Source organism: Acartia tonsa, chromosome 10, assembly GCF_053477335.1.
Source record: "Acartia tonsa isolate MP-2025a chromosome 10, ASM5347733v1, whole genome shotgun sequence".
Lineage (NCBI taxonomy): Eukaryota > Metazoa > Arthropoda > Copepoda > Calanoida > Acartiidae > Acartia > Acartia tonsa.
Window position 1 is genome coordinate 28,082,130 of NC_137269.1, and position 19,584 is coordinate 28,101,713.

Below are 19,584 nucleotides of genomic sequence, written 5' to 3' on the forward strand. Positions count from 1 at the left end.
TTTTGGTATAATTTTAGGTAAAATTTTTGCTTTGCTTGAAAAACTATTATTAGTTGAGGGTAATCTTAATAAAAAATTGTAATAAATTTAAACGATTTTAACAGGACAATGTTAAATTTATTAAGCCAGCAATTTTAATATTAAAAGCCAGCCCCGATTCTAAAGAAAGCTTTCCTAAAAAGTCCAATAAGTAAAGCGATTCCAAATATTCTTTTGTGTGACTAAAGACTTACAAAATATGATTCCTGCCTCATTAATCCTATCCTGTCTGTCTGTATGTTGCTAAGAATCTTTCTTGTTGGTCCCGAGAAGTTATAAAGCTATTTTGAGGGAGGGTAAACTCCACTTTCAAAAAATTGTCCCTATGTAAAAGTGACTCTTCCCCCAAATTTGATTTCTTCATTTTCAATTAAAACTATGTAAATCTAAGACATCTAACCACCTCCCCCCCCCACCCTCAACTGCCCCTAGATGGAGTCAAGGATGTCCAAGTTTTTTATATTTTTTTTTTGGGTTGGGGGGTAATATTTATATCATAGAGGCAAGGACGTCCAAGCTTTTTTCAAAATTCATTTTGCGGGGGGGGGGGGGGCGGATAATCACTCATTTACCCCTCTCCCCTCTTGGACGTCCTTTGTATGGAGTCCTATTATTTACTAAGTATATTTGCGATAACTTTTATTTAATGAAATCTTCCAAATTTTAACATATACAAAACGGCCTGCTTAATTGCTTCAAGATCCATGTCAGATCTATATAGGAAATAAATGTCTATAAACGAGCTCAAGTTTTCCAAGAAATATTTGTTTAAAACTCATAGTGCTCCAATAATCCATAATAAACTCTCATTGCCCAGAAGGATAAGACCCATTATTTTACTTTATTAAAAATAAATTCCTTTTTTTAATTTCATGTTGCTATTTACCTTATATCAATGTATTTAATTTCTAATCATAAAAAAGAAAATTTAGATTTATAATATAATAAATTTAAGAAAACTCTGTTTTAAAAGAATTCGATTGTGGCGACACTTTGTGTGTTCAAATATTAAACTAAAATTGTAATCATCATCATTAACCCTTTGGTGATGGTAATGTAAAAAAAAAAAAAATTTAAAAAATCTTTTTAAAATCATTTAGATTATTAAATATTTACTTTCTTTTAGATAGTAATGCCGGGTGAGGAAAATAGATTTATTGAGAAATAGATATGCATATAGAAAACTAGCCAATAGGGAGATAAATATATCGAGCCAACTCTAGTACAAAGTATATAGTAAGATATTTTTTATCTTTAGGGAAGCATGGCATAGTTCCAGGGATGGATTTAGGCTATACTTATGTCCCCCGCTCCAAATATATTGTATGTAGGACTCCTAGATGCTTGGGGGCCTCCGTTGTTAGGATAAATTATGCTTATTTTTCAGTTTTTCTAACCGCATGAAGAATGCACATTTTTATCCTTGTTTTCCTTCAAAAAATGCAAATGTTTCATTTACGTTCAGTTGAGAAAGAACACTCAACTTTCTCAATTTCCAAGGTACTTCAGTTGTTCTGCTTTTCCATTCAGGAATAAGACAATGGCCGATAAATTAATGTGCAACCCCAATGATGATACACAAATTACTCTATCTGCATATTACAATTAGTAGTTGAAACGTTTGGACACGCAACTTAATGAACCAACCAATTAAAATTCAATAAAAGTCCCCAAAGTTGTTAGGTTAACGAATAGGAAACTTTATTATAAAACTTTGAGGACTAGTGTAATAAACAGCCAAAAGCCACCCCCCTCCCTGTTTTTCATTCCACTAATTTTATATTTGGGGAAGGTTGATTTGTCGGCTACTGACCTATTTCGTATGTTTTTATCTAATTGTAATAAAGCTATGCATTTTGGAATAAAAAAGGTTTGTGGGTTGTTAAAAGAGGTGCAGATTAAGCTGATAGAAAATGTTTACTTTTTAAAAAATGGCCTTAAAAAGCAGCTTAGCTTGCATAGGGTAGTCGAGATGCAGGCTTTCTATTAATTCACCTATAGGAGTACAAATATGTTAGAAGATTTATTTTCATGATATCACCGTAGAATTACAGTATTTGATGTGAACTGTTAATGTGATTTTAGCGGAAATAATTATATTATAGAATTGCTACTTAAAATATACAGAAAGGACATTACGAGCAGGTGTAGAAAAGAAAAGACAGAAAAATAAGTTTTAAACAAGAATTTTTCCATTATTGCTTCAAACCGATTAAAATCTACCGGTTCTGAGCCATACTGAAAAATCATGATAAAATAAAAACTAGAAATAATCTCAGAGTTTTCAATTTTACTATCAACGGAAAACTGTCTATATGGTAGGATTAATGAATTTTAAAAAGGATTTATTAGGCATAATAACAAACAGAAATAGGTACAATTTAATAAAAAATAAATACTAAGAGAAAATATAATCTATAATACAAAGTAGCTTGATGTCTGTCTGTCCGTCCCTTAAGATCTCGGTAACCACTGAACCGATCGGATTCTACTCTTCAGGGAATATACCTACTGGTCCTGTTGTGGTTTTAGGCTATTTTCTTGGAGGATGGGACACCCCAAACCTCCCCCCTCCCAAAAAAAAATAAAAAAAACCACCCCCCCCCAAATTTTTTTTTTTACATTTTTTGTATAATTTCAGTAACTGCTGATCAAATTGGGCTCTACCCTTCTGGGAATATACCTACTGGTCCTCTGGTGGTTTTAAGCTATTTTCTTGGGGGGGGGGACACCCCAACCCCCCCAAAAAATAAAAATATCCCTACTTCCAAATTTTTTTTATTTTTAAAATTTTTGTAAACAAAACCCAGTAATTGGGGTGGGGGAACACCACTGCAACATAGGGCGAAGCCCCCATGAATCCCCCCCCCCCTCCAAAAAATTTAAATATTCCTTTTGATTTTAATTTTTGTGTATGCGAACAACCTAGATTTAATTTTTACGAATTTAAATTTTTGTGTATACGGCAAACAACCTGGGTTTAATTTGTACAAATTAAAATTTTTGTGCATAAAGCGCACAGCCTGGGTTTAATTTTACCACAGAGTAATTAAACAAAGAATAATTTTTTTTGAATATTTCTTTTCAGCAGGGTTGACTTCCCATAACTATATAGGGCGAAGCCCCTAGAGGCTAGGGGCGAATCCGCTAGTATAAATTAATCAATTAACACTCTTTTGACAATGGTTACACAGTATTACTTAAATAGTATACCTTTTTGTCATAGGAATAGCCTTGATAAGTTTTATATCTATATGACATTCTAACTTTAGATCTTTCAGGACGACGGACATATCTTAGAATTATAAATCAGTTGCGCTCCTAAAACACATATGAGTTATCTTTGAGAGAAAGGACATGTGTAGATGAATAAATGACAAAAAATGTAGGAAATAATTGTTTATGTGTCACTAACTAAAAAGCAGTTGAAACATATTTTAAAATACCAGAACAATTTTAACCAAAAGTAGCGAAACAACAAAATAAAAATAGAACAATAAACTGTAAAATGGAAAATCCATGATCAATTCAACAAAATCGAGGGGGTGTAGGGGAGTTTATCACAGACAACACAAGGGGTGTATTTATAAAGAGTGTCAGGGAGTGGATACACCCATTAGGGGTCCACCCATTAACTTAAAAGTCAAGAAAGTATTCTTAAATTTGTAAATTTGCGTGGAAAGGGTGCACATTTTTTATCCTTCATAAATTTTAGAGTGAAGGGGGGGCGGTGGTGTTGATTTTTAAAATTAATCTCCCTTGGCCGTGTGGAACCTTATCAATGTTGGTGTAGAGGGTTGTAGGGGGGTGAACACCTCCTAGGGAGTGCATACATTCCCCTCTTGCACGCCTCTATTGAACCAATGTGTTGGGTATTCACAGTGTAGCTATGCTATTTTAAAGAATTTTACGGACGTCTGTATAAGATAGAGTAGCTATGACACTAGAAAACTATTATGTAAATAAACTAAAACTTCCTCTTTAAATCAATAATAATTTGTATCAGTATGAATGATTTTTAAATGCTCATTTTTATGTCTTTTTTTTCTGGAAGCTTACACTCCCCAACCATCAATATCAAACTTTTAAACTAGAGTATTTTCTGACAAACGTTACTTAGAAATTGACCAATTATTTTTTTAAATTTTGACGTTTTAAATAGTCATTTATTATTCATATATAATAATTTAATGTATTAGCTACCAAATTGAACAAGAATGACAACATCCATAAAAGCGAATCTTCGAAGTGGTAGAAGAAACTAACCGTAACATTTGTATTTTTAAAATAAATACGATTGCATGTCATAAAGACATGATTGTTCTTGTTTCTTCTAGTTTGATATTAAAAAATCGACCTAATGACACCAATGTTTAATACAACGCAAACAAAGCTACAAACAAACTGTCTTTGTTTCTTTTAAAATCTCCAAAATATAATGCATATGAGTAAATTATTAGATAGATTGTTTTCTAACTTTAAAACCTCTCTGAAACTCAATTTGTCCGTCTATCTTTATCGTGGCATCAATTGATCAACTGTCTTCTTCAGACCATATTCTCTTAGCGACCATTGTTCTATCCAATCACCTATTTGTGGAAAACGATAGCTATATGGGAAATTTCTTGGCTGGCTGCTGGAATAGATTAATTAAGTTCTGATACTTTATTAAATTGACTACCACCTCTTGGCTATTAACGTATATTGTCATCCTTGTTTCACCTAGCTATCTTTGCTTATTCATGTATTTTTTACTATCGTTTTTTTAAACATACGTTTTTTGCTGAAGCATTTTGTAAAAAGATGAACTAGATATAAATATAACACGTTAAATACACTTTAATGATTTATTTAGAATTCAACATCGTTGTATAAATCATTAAATATTAAATAAAGTTTGAACTATTATGCATGTTAATTAAATACATTTTATGAATTTGATAATAACAAATGTTGTTAGGAATTTCTTACAGGGGGTAAAATATGTTACTATGTGCTTTATACACAGATTTTTAGATATATTTACAAATATTTTTATAAAGCCCTTTTAAATTAATATAGATGTATTTAGATTTAGATTTTAGATATGAACTATAGGTTAACATGGCATTGATATTCCAACTATTGCAGACAACCAACCCTTCGATTGCACGACCTTTGTCTGTGTAAGTGTATGATAATGAGTTACACCTAAGTCGATCTAATGCATAATTCCTACTCTTACTTTTATTGTCACAAAGCAGCAGAAGGCACAAGTATTAATGTCTTTAATTATGGCGCAGATTTTATGGAGATCGAACTCATACCTCTCCAACGACGCATGACATGCTGGAACTAGCAATATTAGGTTGGAGGTTTTATTTTTATTAAATGTAGGTAAGCCTATATAAAATTTTTAATTCTAACACATATTAAAAAATTGGTTTTAGGTTCTCCATAAATACGAAAGTGAGAAATCACTGGATTATTTCCTATTTTGTTGGAACGCTGATACCAAACAAGAACCTATTTGATCATGATTACTATCATTAGAGGCGTCTATCAATTTAACTCCATTATCCCTCCAGATATGTGAAACCTAATATTAAACTATGTAAGTGTAAATTCAATGTCTTGTTAGAGAGGAGGAAACATATTTCATAATCAACTGCAATATATAGGATTTTTACCAAAGATTAAATAATATTTGTCATATAACAAGGATGACAACATCCATAAAAGCGAAGCTCTGAAACGATATGACAGACGAACATTAACTTTTGTTGACTGTCAGAACTGAATTTACAAAATATGAAAATATAAGGTTTGACAAAATTATACGTAAATTTGTTGCAAAACTTCTTAGATACAGAATTCTGTTTAAGGACATACTGACATTTTTAATACTTGATTATAGAGATGCTTCGCTCATAATATTGTACCTCATTGTAATAGGAATCAGTAATCAAAAAATCAGATCAATCGGATGATTTTATCACATAAAAAATTGTTGTTAAAAAAGTAAAAAAAATCAACATGTTTAAAATGGACGTACGGACATTCTGGTAATGATTATAGAGTTGCTACGCTTTCTAAATCGTACCTAACTACTACAGAAATCATCATGCAAAGTTTGAAATCAATAGGACAATTCTAACATGCCTAAATTAGCGAAAAAAGCTATCCGTTACGGACGGACTGACGGACGGACCGACCCTAATTATAGAAAAGCTTCGCTTTTAAAAATTATACAATTGTCTACTTTGAGAGATAACGTGTAAACAAAAATACACTCATAAATTTCAGCTTATGTTTTCTGCCATTTCATTTTATATCCTATATAATTATACAAAAATAACAGGATTTCTATCTGTCCCTCTGTAGGTTTGTATCAAAGAATTTCGCTTTCCGTTGGACCAATATGATTCTCCAATACAGTGAAGCTTCTCATAAGACCCGGGAAGATTTATATCTATTATGTTAGGTTACCTCCACCCTACCAAAAGATTATATAAAGTAGCAAGGAACTCAAAAAATCTATTAAAGAATGTCACTTAAATGTTTTGCTGAGAAAGAATTGACTGAAAATTCTTATTTCAGATGGTCCATTTATATTGCTGTAATGACAAACATATGATAACAATTTATTGCAGACTAATAAAACAGACAATTACTTTTTCATCAATATTGTATTATTGATATTTCAATAAAAACAAAATTATGATGCTAAAAAATATTTGCTTGCTGTAATAAATCTCAAATACGGAATCTAAATACTCATTAAATCAAAAATTATAATAGTTAGTAACCCGGCCCCCTCTTTGCCAAAAAACTTCCTCAATTAACAGTGTCTTAAACCTGCTTGAATTTAAATTTAATTAAGCAAGGTGTATTTTTTTGCAATTAAGTATTGATTACAGCTTATGCTTAGGTATGACTATTTTAACTTCTAAAATACTTAATTTTGCGCACTGAATTAATTATCTTCAAGTTAAGAGGCAAATATTTGTTTTTTTTAAAGTGAGGAAATTGAATGGATTTCAATAAACAAAATATGTAGATATAAAAATCAACAAAAAGGCTCTTTAAAAGATTTTGCATTTCAAACGAAAGTTTTAATGAAAGAATTTTGGAACATGCAAAGAAAACTATGTGGTGGGTTTCGTCGCATTTTCACAGTAGATTTTCTCCTAATTCTAGCCTCTGTAAACCTGCTGAGGGCTATAACACTGCGGAGCAATCATTAACATAAACATAACCTAAAATAATCTATCAAAAACCCACTGCTTCGTTTTCTTTCATTAACCAAAATTTTAAACTTTTACTTACAATAAAAAGATTTAGGAATAGTAGCAATAGATTGCCTGTATAACTTTACTGTAGTCATATGAATGTTTTGACTGTAAAATTTAAAATATTTTAGTAGGCATTTAGAAATAGTTTACATATTGTGATACTGTTATAGAATTATACAAATGTCATTTTCAATATATTTAGATTTTTACTAGACCAGGGGCGTCCAAGCTTTTTATTTTGGGAGGGGTAATTCGTGTTTGGGGGGTGTAAAATGGCGCGCGAAGCGCGCCGCAAATTTTTTTTACCCCCCCCAAAATTTTTACCCCAAGGGTAAAATTTGCTTGGGGGGGGTAATTACCCCCCCTGAAATCTGTTGGCAGGGGTAAATTTAGTTTACCTCCCCCAAAATTTACCCCCGGGGTAAAATTTTTTGGGGGGGGGGTAATTTAAATTTTATTAAATATATAGTATTAAAAATGCGCGCGAAGCGCGCAAAAATTTTTTTATTAGAGATTTTTTATTTTGGGGGGGGGGGGGGTATTTACCCCCCCAAAATTGTTTGGGGGGGTAAATACCCCCTCCTAAAAGGTTGGGGGTGCCTACGGCACCCCCAGGGTAGGGGTAATTTTGAATGGGAGGGGGGGAAAAGGAAAAAATTTTGGGGGTGCCGTAGGTACCCCCAAAATCGTTTGGGGGGGGGGGGGTAATCGCCCCATTACCCCCCCCCCTGGACGCCTATGCACTAGACTATTTTTATACTGTTTTATATATTGTTAGGAGAACCATATCGGTTAATGGATAAACTTACTTTCAGTTAGAAAAGCCCGTCCGTCTGTAAGAAACAGTTTGAGGAAAACGTTAATTTCTCGCCTGTTTTTCACGATAGACGGCTGGTTCTTTTTAGATTCTCTATACCTCATTCCAGTATAAATAATTGACTAAGCTTGTCTGTCGTTTATGCTACAAAAGATCAAAACACATTTTTGCAGAAATACTTCGTTAATTTATTTTAGTTTTGCATAGCAATGAATATCTGCTTTCTAACTTACTTTGTCTTTTTGTCCATCCGTGATTTTTTTGTGCTTCCCTAGTTATGGATGTTGTCATCCTTGTTTTTCAAAAAATCTTGTCATTGTTTATTTATCCCAATAATTTCTAGGAATAATACTCAATTTCATCACTCCCAGATAATTTTTACTTCCTTTCAGGAAATTCCTGCTTTTATGTATTTTTTTTCAAAGGTGGCTAGCTATTTTGTTAAAACTTTTTAGTAGCGAAGCTACTCTATAATTCACAATGTCCGTCTGTCCGTAATTAATGAATTGGGGGAAACGTGATTTTCTCGGCTCCTATTTAAGATAGACAGCTGAAGTTTTTAGTGAAGATTCCCACTATCTATGCCCATCTAATATATACATTGTTTTGTCCGTCTGTTTGTTATTTGGGGTGCTAGATCGATTCCTAGATTTTTACGTTTTCATGATTTTATTAACTCCTTTATTTTCAACTAATTCCTGTTTTGAAATTTTCTCTTCAACAACAACTATTTAAAGGAAAGAAGTTTTAAGGGTGTTCTCTCAAAAAGGAAAATTATTTCTAAAATATAGGCAAACGTGATAAAACCTAAAACCAAACTAAAGTAACTTTTTTAGAATGTAATAGATTATTTGGGACTTTAGACGTAAGATTTCCATATTTAAAACTAATGAAATTTTAAAAGTTTAAAGAACTATTCTATATTTTTGTATAAACAACATTTCAAAGGTCGTTACTTGGGCACGCAAAATATTTTTCAATGCACTTATTACATGTTTTAGATACAATATTTTTATTTGGGTAAATGTCCTACACTTAAAGCTTGTTTCATATCGAAGGATATTTATAGATGTATTTTTAATTACCCACCTATCTTCTACGTATACTTGATTTGTATCTTTTTTTAGAAGGATTTTTATATCTTGTTTCATTTGATTCAATTCAAAATGATTTTGCAATGTTTTCTCGTCATTTACACGGCACCAAGTATCTCTAAAACAATGGTCTTTCTATGAGCACAAACCCCCCATCCCGTTTTTTGTTTTTCATAAACTAAAAATAAGTTTAGGGGTAGTTTTTCATTTGTTTGTTGATTACTGGGTAGCCCTGAATGGTGTTAGCATCGCAGATATAGGCCCTGCAGTGTTAGGCATGGAAAAATAAACTTACCCTCAACTATTAGAATAAAACAACAGAAGGGGAAGGTGTTAAATAACTGTATGTCCTCGTTTTGAGGACTTTTAACTGGGTCCTTGAAAATCAGCCAATAACGTCCAGAATATTAACACAGCCAAGACGCTACAAAAGAGTAGAAAGCAATTTGCTAGCAGACGTAAAAGGTTCCCAAAAGGAAGATCCAGGTAGTTGTCTTCTTAACCCTTACAGATCGGGGGGGGGGGGGTCATATTGACCCCTCCCTCTAGTTTTTTTAATGTAATTTTTTTTGTAGGTAAGATGGAGAGCTGTGACTTCATGACTTTTTAAGTTTAGTAATTATGCGTCGGCAGGAGTTGATTTTATTAGGATATCTGGTCTGTGTCGGTCGTGGTGTCCGTTCAAAGTCGGTTGGGTAGCACCAAAATTTAAAAAAAAATTCTAAATAAATCTTAATTTCTACATTATGACTTTTGTGTATAAGGTAGAAACCTAAAATTTTTTTGGTGAATACTGAGATATCAATGGCCTTATGAGAAAAGTGGTGTTATGACCGTTTGACCACTCCCTGACCGACTTTATGACCGATTTTTGTCCGGCTTTTACTACAGACATATATCATGAATATTGTGGCTTCTATTACAGCTAGAGACCTATAAATTTTTTTGATGAATTCTTGAGCAACAATAAACAGATAAAAATATTAATTGGCGCTGCCAACCGCCGTTTTACCGCCGTAACCGCCGAAAATGGCGGTTTCCGTTATTTGCCGTTTTTCGGCGATGATCAGAAAAGGTAATTTTTTTGTTATGAAAAATAAAAGTTCGTCCTAAAATTTGATCATCCTAGCTGCAAAATTGGCCGCTCTACAGCTGTTTTAAAATTTAGCGGCTGGCCGCTAAAAAGCGGCTAAGGAGCGGCCTGACTGCTATGACTAGAAAAAGTAATTTTCTCTAAAAATACACATGAACCACCAGAAAAAAGTTTTACGTCTTTATCTGTAACAGAAGCCAAGATAGAGGGGGGGGGGTCAATATGACCCCCCCCCCCCCGATCTATTAAGGTGGGAATAGGGGCCCGATCTGTAAGGGTTAATATATCTATAATTGTAGATTTATTACTCCAATTTTACATTTAATTACAAATAGGAGAATTTCAGGGCTCGCCAGCCACTTTCATGGAAAGCACTAAAAAGTTAAATAAGTTATTATATTTTTTATATAATAATATAATAGTATTTTGTAACTTAAAAAGTGTCTCAAAAATCAGTTATGTGACGGCATAAAAATGAGGAGAAGTGGTATGAAAACCCCTAAAAAGTTTTGGATAACCCCTCATTTTTATGACGTCGCAGGGCTGGTTTTAGTGACACTTTGAAAAGTTACTTTTATTGTCTGTAAATAAAAGTTGCAAATATTTTTAGCAAAATCATTTACCGAAAGCACAATCATAAAAAAACTCTTTTTCAGAAAAGAATGCATAATGTTAACCCTTATTGATAATAATTAATGATAATATAATTTAATAAAATGTTTGGTTAGAATTAGACAGTTAAAAAAGGTAAATATATTTTTTACATAATATAAAGTATGTTGTATGTCTGCCAATGTTTTTGGGAAGATGTAGGAACCAGGATTATAATAAGTTAAAAAAAAAATTAGGCTTTAGGCAGGATTAAGGCTATATTATTTCTCTTTTTATTTTGAAATTTGAAAATAAAATCAAAGACACATGAATATAAGAGAGGAGAATGGAAGTTTCGGTTGTCCATTTATGTGTTTTTCTTCATTTTTAAGGTTTTTATGCATAATGGTAATCATAAGCACGGGAACAATCATGGACAAGAAAGATCTTATCAGCAATTCTGATGAAGACAGAGATAACAGGTAGATAGATAGACAGACACACCGACAGACAGACAGACTGCCTGACTGACTGTTAGAGATAGAAGGAATAGCAGACAAAGAGACAGTTAGAGAAATAGACTTTAGACTAGTCAGACAAATGGGTACATAGACACTGAGAAATTGAGAATATCATACAGAAAGAAAACAAACAAATAGTAAAATAAATAGATAGAATGGAGAAAGACTATAAATTAAGATTTATAAGTTAGAAAGAATTTTAATGTTAGAGGGAGATTTGAAATCTGCATCAAATTTTAAGGATTTTTTTTTATAAAATTCGTTTTTTGTATATTTTTTTATCTAAAAGCGGAAATACAATTTAAGTTAATTAATTTTGACATCTGTGATTGGTGGATTGAAAATTATCTACGCTCTGATTGGAGAAGCTTAAGTGTCGCACATCATTCAACTAATTAGAGCGCAGGTAGTTTCCAACTCACCTATCCTATTGGTCAAAATTTATGAACTTAAATTGTATTTCCGCTTTTAGATAAAGAATTATACAAAAAACGAATTTTATAAAAAATCCTTAAAATTTGATGCAGATTTCAAATCTCCCTCTAACATTAAAATTCCTTCCAACTTATATATCCTATTATGGATAGATAGTTATTAAACTAGACAATATAAAGAAAAAGACAAAAACACAATTAGATAAGTAGACAGATATAGAATAGACAGTCAGATTTTTTAAAAAGATATTACTCATTAGGTAAACAATTAGGTAGCAAGCTACAAATAGACAAAAATGTAATTTGTTCTTTAGGTAATGAAAGGTTAAAACATAGGGAAAACGACATGGGAAAATCTTTTAATTGTATTTGAGTTGCGTAATTTATTTTGTAGATTTTTAAATAGTTTACATCTATATAGGTAGTGTTTCAAACTTTTCTTTCATCTTTAAAAAAATGTCTTTTTTAAAAGCGAAGCATCTCTTAAATCGTTACCAGGAAGTCTGTAAGTCCATTTATCTGGTTTTTGGATTAATGGTTCATGGGACAACAAGGTACACAAAATTTTCAGTCAATCATTTCTAAAGTTAAATCCTTAAAATTTATGTAGTTTGCATAAATATTTTTGATTAAATCCTTACGTTTATTTTAAAGCTGTAGCTCTATTGATAAGAATCCTTTATTATAAAAATAAACTCTCAATATCAAATGTATTATAATGTTTGATTATTGTTTGTTTGTCTGACTGTATGATTTTTGAGCTCATAGAATTTAGCACGGCTCGGCAGCTGCGCGTCTGCCGCGACGAAGCCTGACTGTATGATATTTGAGCTCATACACTTTTTTATGGGTATTGTCATCCAAGTAAAAGTACAAGATAGTAGAATTTTAGCACGGCTCGGTAGCTGCAAGTGTCAGCCACAACGAAGCCCTTTTAAATCCTTTTGAATGCTTTGAATATTTTTTGGAAAAGAGAAATTGCCATGTTTGGATCGAGTTTAGACTTCCAACTGGTTATTAAAATTGTAAAGGATCGATTCCCCGAGGTTTGACACGCGGCTGCCGAGCCCTGACTTTAAGACTGTCAGATTTTTCCAGTTATGAAATATTAACCCCAAATATATGTATTTATAATCTTAATGTTTCATAAGCAAACATAATTTGTGTCATTTGTCAAAATCATATAAATATATTTTGATGATTAATGATTTAAAAAAAAACAAGGATGACAACATCCATAAAAGCGAAGCATTGAAACGGCAGGACAAACGGACATTAACACTTAAATAGTGTCAGAACTGAATAATAAGAATATAAAAGTATAAGATTTAAGATAAATTTGTTGAAAACCTGCTTGATACAAATTAATGTTTATGGACATACTTACATTTTTAGGACTTGATTATAGAGTTGCTTCACTTATAATATTGTACTTTGTTGTCCCAGAAATCAATATTCCAAAAAATCAGATCAAACGGATAATTAGATCACATAAAAATATATTGTTAAAAAAGTAGAAAAATCAACATGTTTAAAATGGACGTACGGACATTCTGGTAATGATTATAGAGTTGCTACGCTTTCTAAATCGTACTACTACAGGAATCACCATGCAAAGTTTGAAATCGATAAGACAATTCTTAAATGCCTAAATTAACGAACGGACGGACGGACAGACCCTAATTATAGAAAAGCTTCGCTTTTAAAAATTAAAGGACGAGATTGTCCAGAAATAGTAAGGAGACAGCGTAAAGTGCCACGAAAAAAATGACGTTATAGTACAATAAAATTGACCAATGAGAGGCCAATATACACTGTAATTGACCAATTTTAAAATTTATACTGGCCTTTCATTGGTCACTTTTATCGTATGACGGCACTTTACGCTGTTTCATTGTAAGAGCACAGATAGAATAAAAAATGCTAATTAGAGGTATTGGTGGAAAAATTATAATCTATAATACAAAGTAAAACGATGTCTGTCTGTCTGTCTGTCCGTCCGTCCGTCTGTCCCTTATCTCGGTAACCACTGAACCGATCGGATTCTACTCTTCAGGGAATATACCTACTGGTCATGTGGTGGTTTTAGGCTATTTTCTTGGGGAGTGGGACACCCCCAACCCCCCAAAAACCAGAAACCTCACCTCCCCTATTTTTTTTTTGTAGGGGATTTCCTTGGTCCTGTGGTGGTTTTAGGCTATTTTCTTGGGGGATGGGACACCCCCAACCCCTCCAAAAACAAGAAATCCCCCCCTCCCTATTTTTTTTTGTAGAAGATTTCCTTGGTCCTTTTACGAATTTCACAAAAAAAAATTTTTTTTAAAACCTCTTGGGGCAAGTTATTATAGGTATAAGTTAAGATATTATCACTATTCATATAGAGAACTATTTTCAGAGGCCTAGTGAGTATAGCCAGAGGATGGGTGTACATCCATGGACTTGTCTTATCCTCCTACTGTTACTTGTTTCTCTTCATCATGGCCTTTTTATTCCTTTTGGGTGGAGGCCTACTTACAGCTATATCATTCAGACCCTTAGAGGTAAGCTTAGTTTTTTTTCTATTTCGGGGTGGGGGGATAAATGCAACCTCCCACCTTCCGTAGTATAACACCGCCGTCGTTTTTTTATACTGCAACTGAAAAGTATATTAAAAAATTATTTTAAAGCTGGTTAATTGAGAAGATTCCAGCAAGCATTATTAATTTATGCATATAATTTCCTATTTCAGGATTTTTACCGATAGGCATTGTAGTTATTAATGAAAAATAACGGTGCCATGACTGTAATATTAATTCTGAACTTTCCAGGTTTGGGTTATTTGAAAAAGTTTGAGAACTTATGCCTAAAAACCTGTTTTCCAAAATATTTGATTTTGGATATACTAATGGTAATGGATCAAGACCAAATTACATTTTCATTGTTTTGACTAGGTAAATATTTATTAAAGAAGCTAGCTTCAAAACATAATAAATTATTTAGGTACGGGAGAGGTTGGGTGAGTGGAGTTATCCTATTGCAACATCCAAGAATATTCGAGTGGCTGGCCCAGGCCTTATTCTATTAGGCATTGTCATGGCTATTACTAGCCTAGTTCTATGTCAGGTATACAGTTATAACTATCTCTCTATTTCTAGGCATCTTTTATTTATCTTTCTAAATGTGAGCATAAATAATTTTATAAACTAGGTGCATTAATATGCTATCAGGAATTTAATGTTAAACGAAATGTCTAAAATCCAATTTACAATAAGAGCAAGGTATTTGTTATTTACAGACAAATATTTGGAATTACTTTCGGAGTTATAATATATTGTTTAATAATGTATTTTGCAAGAATCATAATCGATGAGACGATTCTAACGCGCACTAATATTAGAGATACTTAATGAATTAAAAACGGATAGACGGATTCAACCGAAATTTAGAAAAAACTTTGTTTTTGAAATACTGAAAAATGAATGCATAATTGCATTATTAAGGAGATGCAATTTTTTTTGTTACCTTCCATTATTCTCAAATTTCAGTATGATAATATTACATATCTATTGAATTTAAAACTGAAGATATTATTGATCAATAGGTATCATATTACAATAATTTTCCTTAATAAAATATATTTTGTGTTGTACTATTATTTTCTTCATCTTATCAAGTGTCAAAATCATAGAAAAATCTATCTATGTATTTATCTATCAATTTGCTATATTATTCTTCTATCTGAAGATATTATCCTTATTTCAAAGGAACAGGATCTGTGTCTGTCTGTCCCGAATGATCTCGCTAACCGCTGATCCGGAATGGTTCTTCTTATCAGTGACGCTTCTAATAGGATATGGGAAGGTTTATTACTATCTTGGGGGAAGGGTACCCCCACAAACCTAAGATAAATCGCACCTAAAAAAATCCCCCCCTCCAAAAAATCTTTTTCAAAATTATAACTAAGAGTGGAGAGTCCCCCATCCTTTCCTTCAAGTGCACCTTGAGGCCTCTTGGAGGTGTATCAGCTGGTTATCTTATAAACTAATACATCCTTATATCTATCTAGGCGTCTAGAAGATTGTATGCTAACAGCAGACTGACCGTGCTGCCTACCTGTATAATCCAGCAGGCAGATGGACACACTATGAATGCCAACCCTGGCTTCCATTCTTGCCATGATAGTCCTCAACATATTAAGGCATTTAGTGAAAATAAATTATTTGATACAAAATAGTCTAAATATTCATGTTGTTTTTGTATGGGAATGTTTTGATGCTGTGAGTATTGGTGCAAAAAATGGGGACAAATTTCAAATTGTTTTGTCGTGTGACGTCATACCCCCATCTCTTTTATAGGGGGTTTCTTTCCTCCTTCCCTTTTCTTTCCCCTCACTTGTGACGTAAACAATCAGCCCCGTCAATTCAATTTAAAAGAGGGAAGTCATTTTCTAGTAAATCCCGTAAAGGTGTGTGTTATAAGGCCTAAAAATAGTAGTAGAACGATAAGGTGCTCTATATATTTGTATTCCCTATTGAATAGAACAATAGGGAAATTTTTTTTTTTTGATAACCGTACCTGGAATATCTTAAAAAAATAGGAAATTTCTATCAAACGCTTTGTTTGGCTCAAACTGACAAAAATTTAAAAAAATATAATTATAATAATAATGTTTTCTATAGGTACAAGGTAAAGGTTAAGAACAATCTATACCATTAAACAAATGAAGAAGCTATTCTTTACAGGTTGATTTATTCAAGGTGACAAAAATTAGTTTTATGTTTGTGGAATTTCATGTTTGTTTGCTTTGAAGTAGAAGGTTTCAATGTGCATTGTTTCATTTCAATTTCACTACAGCAAACAACTACATTTTAGAACATTTTTTTCTGTAAATTAAACTTTCATTATCAAAAAACTAACTTGTTTTTCAACTATATTTTGGTCAATCTTTATTATAAAAAAAATATTCTGGCTTTAAAATAGGATTTGAAACTAAAAATGACATACTACACAACAAGCAAAGAAAGAATATGACATGCAACCTCCACTTTGAATCTCTTACCTTCTTATATAGATTGTATATCTGAATGTTTTCAAAATTGTCTGTATGTAACTTGTTGTGTTGGTTTGTTTCACTAAGTCATTGTATTAATGATTTGTTAAAGTTTTATTTTAATGTTCACTGCTTGTACATTTACAACCTGTAAAGAATGGCTTCTTCCTTTATTTAATGGTATAGATTGTTCTTAACCTTTACCTTGTACCTATAGAAAACATTATTATTATAATTATATATTTTTTTAATTTTTGTCAGTTTGAGTCAAACAAAGCGTTTGATAGAAATTTCTTATGATAGATATTCCAGGTACGGTTATCAAAAAAAAAAAAAATTTCCCTATTGTTCTATTCAATAGGGAATACCACTATATAGAGCACCTTATCGTTCTACTACTATTCTTAGGCCTTATAACACACACCTTTACGGGATTTACTAGAAAATGACTTCCCTCTTTGTCCCCATTTTTTGCACCAATACTCACAGCATCGAATGTTTTTCTTAAGGTTTAAGGGGGGGGGGGGGGGTTGAACAGGTGTTCACTGTTAACCTCCCTCAAAAACCTCATTTCAGTACCCTTATTAAAAAAAATTCTTGGATGTCCCTGTACGAATAAATTTAAATTATTCAACATATTAGTAATTATGTATGTAAGCTAGAACTATGTAGGTACGTAGTAAAAATATGTGTACCAAATTCTAAGTCACTATCCCTCCAAAATTTTGAAAGTTCTCGGCCCTTTTTATAAGTATTTCTGAAAATATATGAAATAATTTTATGTTAATTAATTACACTAAATGATTTACAGGAGATTTCTGTATTTTCTGTCGTTCAAAACAGAGACAAGTCTTTCTTTAGTGATGGGTGAGTTTTCATTTACATAATATTTAATTATTTCATAAAGACAAAGCTTTAAAAAATTTGTATAAAGCCTCAAATATATTTTAACTTTAAAGAAATGTTATAATAAAATTTTACTTTCTAATAGAATTTAATTTTTATAATCCCACAGGGCCTAAAAGTTCTATTTTTAGTTGCTCAGAGAAAAGTGAACTTTTAATGGCCTCAGATATTGCTTGTTTTCCAGGTAACACTTGATATAAAAAAATTAAACTTTCATTCAAGGTCTCCCCTGCAGGGGCGTCCAAGCTTTTTTTTTGGGGGGGGGTAATTCGTGTTTGGGGGGTGTAAATGGAAATTTTTTTTTACCCCCCCCAAAATTTTTACCCCGGGGGTAAAATTTGATTGGGGGGGGTAATTACCCCTCCTAAAGTCTGTTGGGGGGGGGTAAATACTCCCCCCAAATCTGTTGGGGGGGGTAATTACCCCCCCAAACTAATTAACCCCGGGGGTAAAATTTTGGGGGGGGTAATTTAATTATGTAAAAAAAGCACCTACCTAATCTATTAAGTTAATAAGTACTATCCTATAACATAAAGTAGTAAGTAAGGTTTATTTGACTATAGCTTCAGATTTCATTACTTTTAATACTGAGTTCTCCTTTTTAGGAAAGCTTCACATAGATCCCATGATGGTTCCACACTATTATAGGTCAATCCTTTGAGTGGTTTTAGGCTATTTTTCTCCTCCCTTTTTACCCTTTAGAAAACACGAGTTCTTAGATGCTAAGGGCGCCACTACTATTCAAATATATAGTAGTATCTCATTCTTTAGAACATAAAAATACAATAATTAACTCACTAACCAATGAACTAATATGATTATACTTTAAAGTGAAGCGTCTTATAGGTCCTGGTAAGTTTTATAACTAGTTTTGAGACACCCTGACATCCTCCCAAAAGAAATTGCCTATAGAAATTCTTTTTCATTATTTAATGAAATATTTAATTTAGTTAGGTATCTATTTTATGGAATCTTCAGTGCTTTACAATTACATCATAGATCCCCGGGATGGTTTTAGCCCTTATAAAGGCCCAAGCAAATAAAACATGATCAAACTATTAAATGTTTTGTTATCATGGTTAAGAACTGTTTTAACTGGTTGGACTATATCGGGGTATAGTCCCTTTTGTGGCAACGCTCTTTAAGGGGCGTTTCTTCATTTTTTTCACACAAGCTTCTCTCCTATTTCTAGCCCCTGTGGGGGGCCAATTGCTTAACCATGTGGGGCAATCACCTAAACCAATATAACCTATCCTAAAATAAACTATCAAAAGCCATTTAGGATATAATTTTCATTAACTATTAGGAGACCAAACGAGGAACATAAAATATATTACACCTCAAGGCTCGAGTCACACTATGACTTTTTTTAGGGGGGGGGGGGATAGGCGGGGATTACTCCCTCCCCCCCCCAAAAAAAAATTTTCAGTAAAATTTTATTAAGAACATTCAATTGGGGGGGGGGGGGGGGTAAATACTAGTGTGAATCGATTTTGGAATTTCACATTAGTAGACATTGGCAAGGGTTACTGGGCCAATATAAAACACTGTAAAACTCGAAAGATGTTTTTTAATCCAAAAACAACGGGCGCGCGGGGGGTTGAAAATGTGCCCACCCCCTTATAGAACCAAAAATTGAAATTCCTTCAAACACAGGCATGTTGCATATCAAAATGACCGCATTGAAATGCTGATTACAGATCTGAAAACCGTTTGGAAAAATATTGATTCAGTCTGAAATGATTTTCAAATAACCTACTAAAATGAACAATTTTGACTAAATCAG

General features: G+C 32.6%; 2 protein-coding genes across 3 annotated transcripts in view; both read left to right on the forward strand.

Annotated features, from left to right (window-relative positions):
* The window catches only part of LOC145329777 (trypsin-3-like), a 179,035-nt gene that overhangs the window by 145,403 nt on the left and 14,048 nt on the right, over positions 1 to 19,584 (forward strand). The gene's annotated exons all lie outside the window — the stretch shown is intronic.
* The window catches only part of LOC145329776 (uncharacterized), a 167,547-nt gene that overhangs the window by 145,401 nt on the left and 2,562 nt on the right, over positions 1 to 19,584 (forward strand). Inside the window, exons 2-8 of one of the 2 annotated variants that reach the window (XM_080174164.1) lie at positions 10,972 to 11,062; positions 11,298 to 11,390; positions 14,259 to 14,403; positions 14,843 to 14,965; positions 15,909 to 16,040; positions 17,704 to 17,759; positions 17,930 to 17,982. In XM_080174164.1, coding sequence (XP_080030290.1) covers positions 11,314 to 11,390; positions 14,259 to 14,403; positions 14,843 to 14,965; positions 15,909 to 16,040; positions 17,704 to 17,759; positions 17,930 to 17,982 — 586 coding nt within the window. In that variant the 5' untranslated portion in view covers positions 10,972 to 11,062; positions 11,298 to 11,313. Of the gene's footprint in view, positions 1 to 10,971; positions 11,065 to 11,297; positions 11,391 to 14,258; positions 14,404 to 14,842; positions 14,966 to 15,908; positions 16,041 to 17,703; positions 17,760 to 17,929; positions 17,983 to 19,584 lie in introns of both variants that reach the window. The other variant, XM_080174165.1, reaches the window with a different exon arrangement.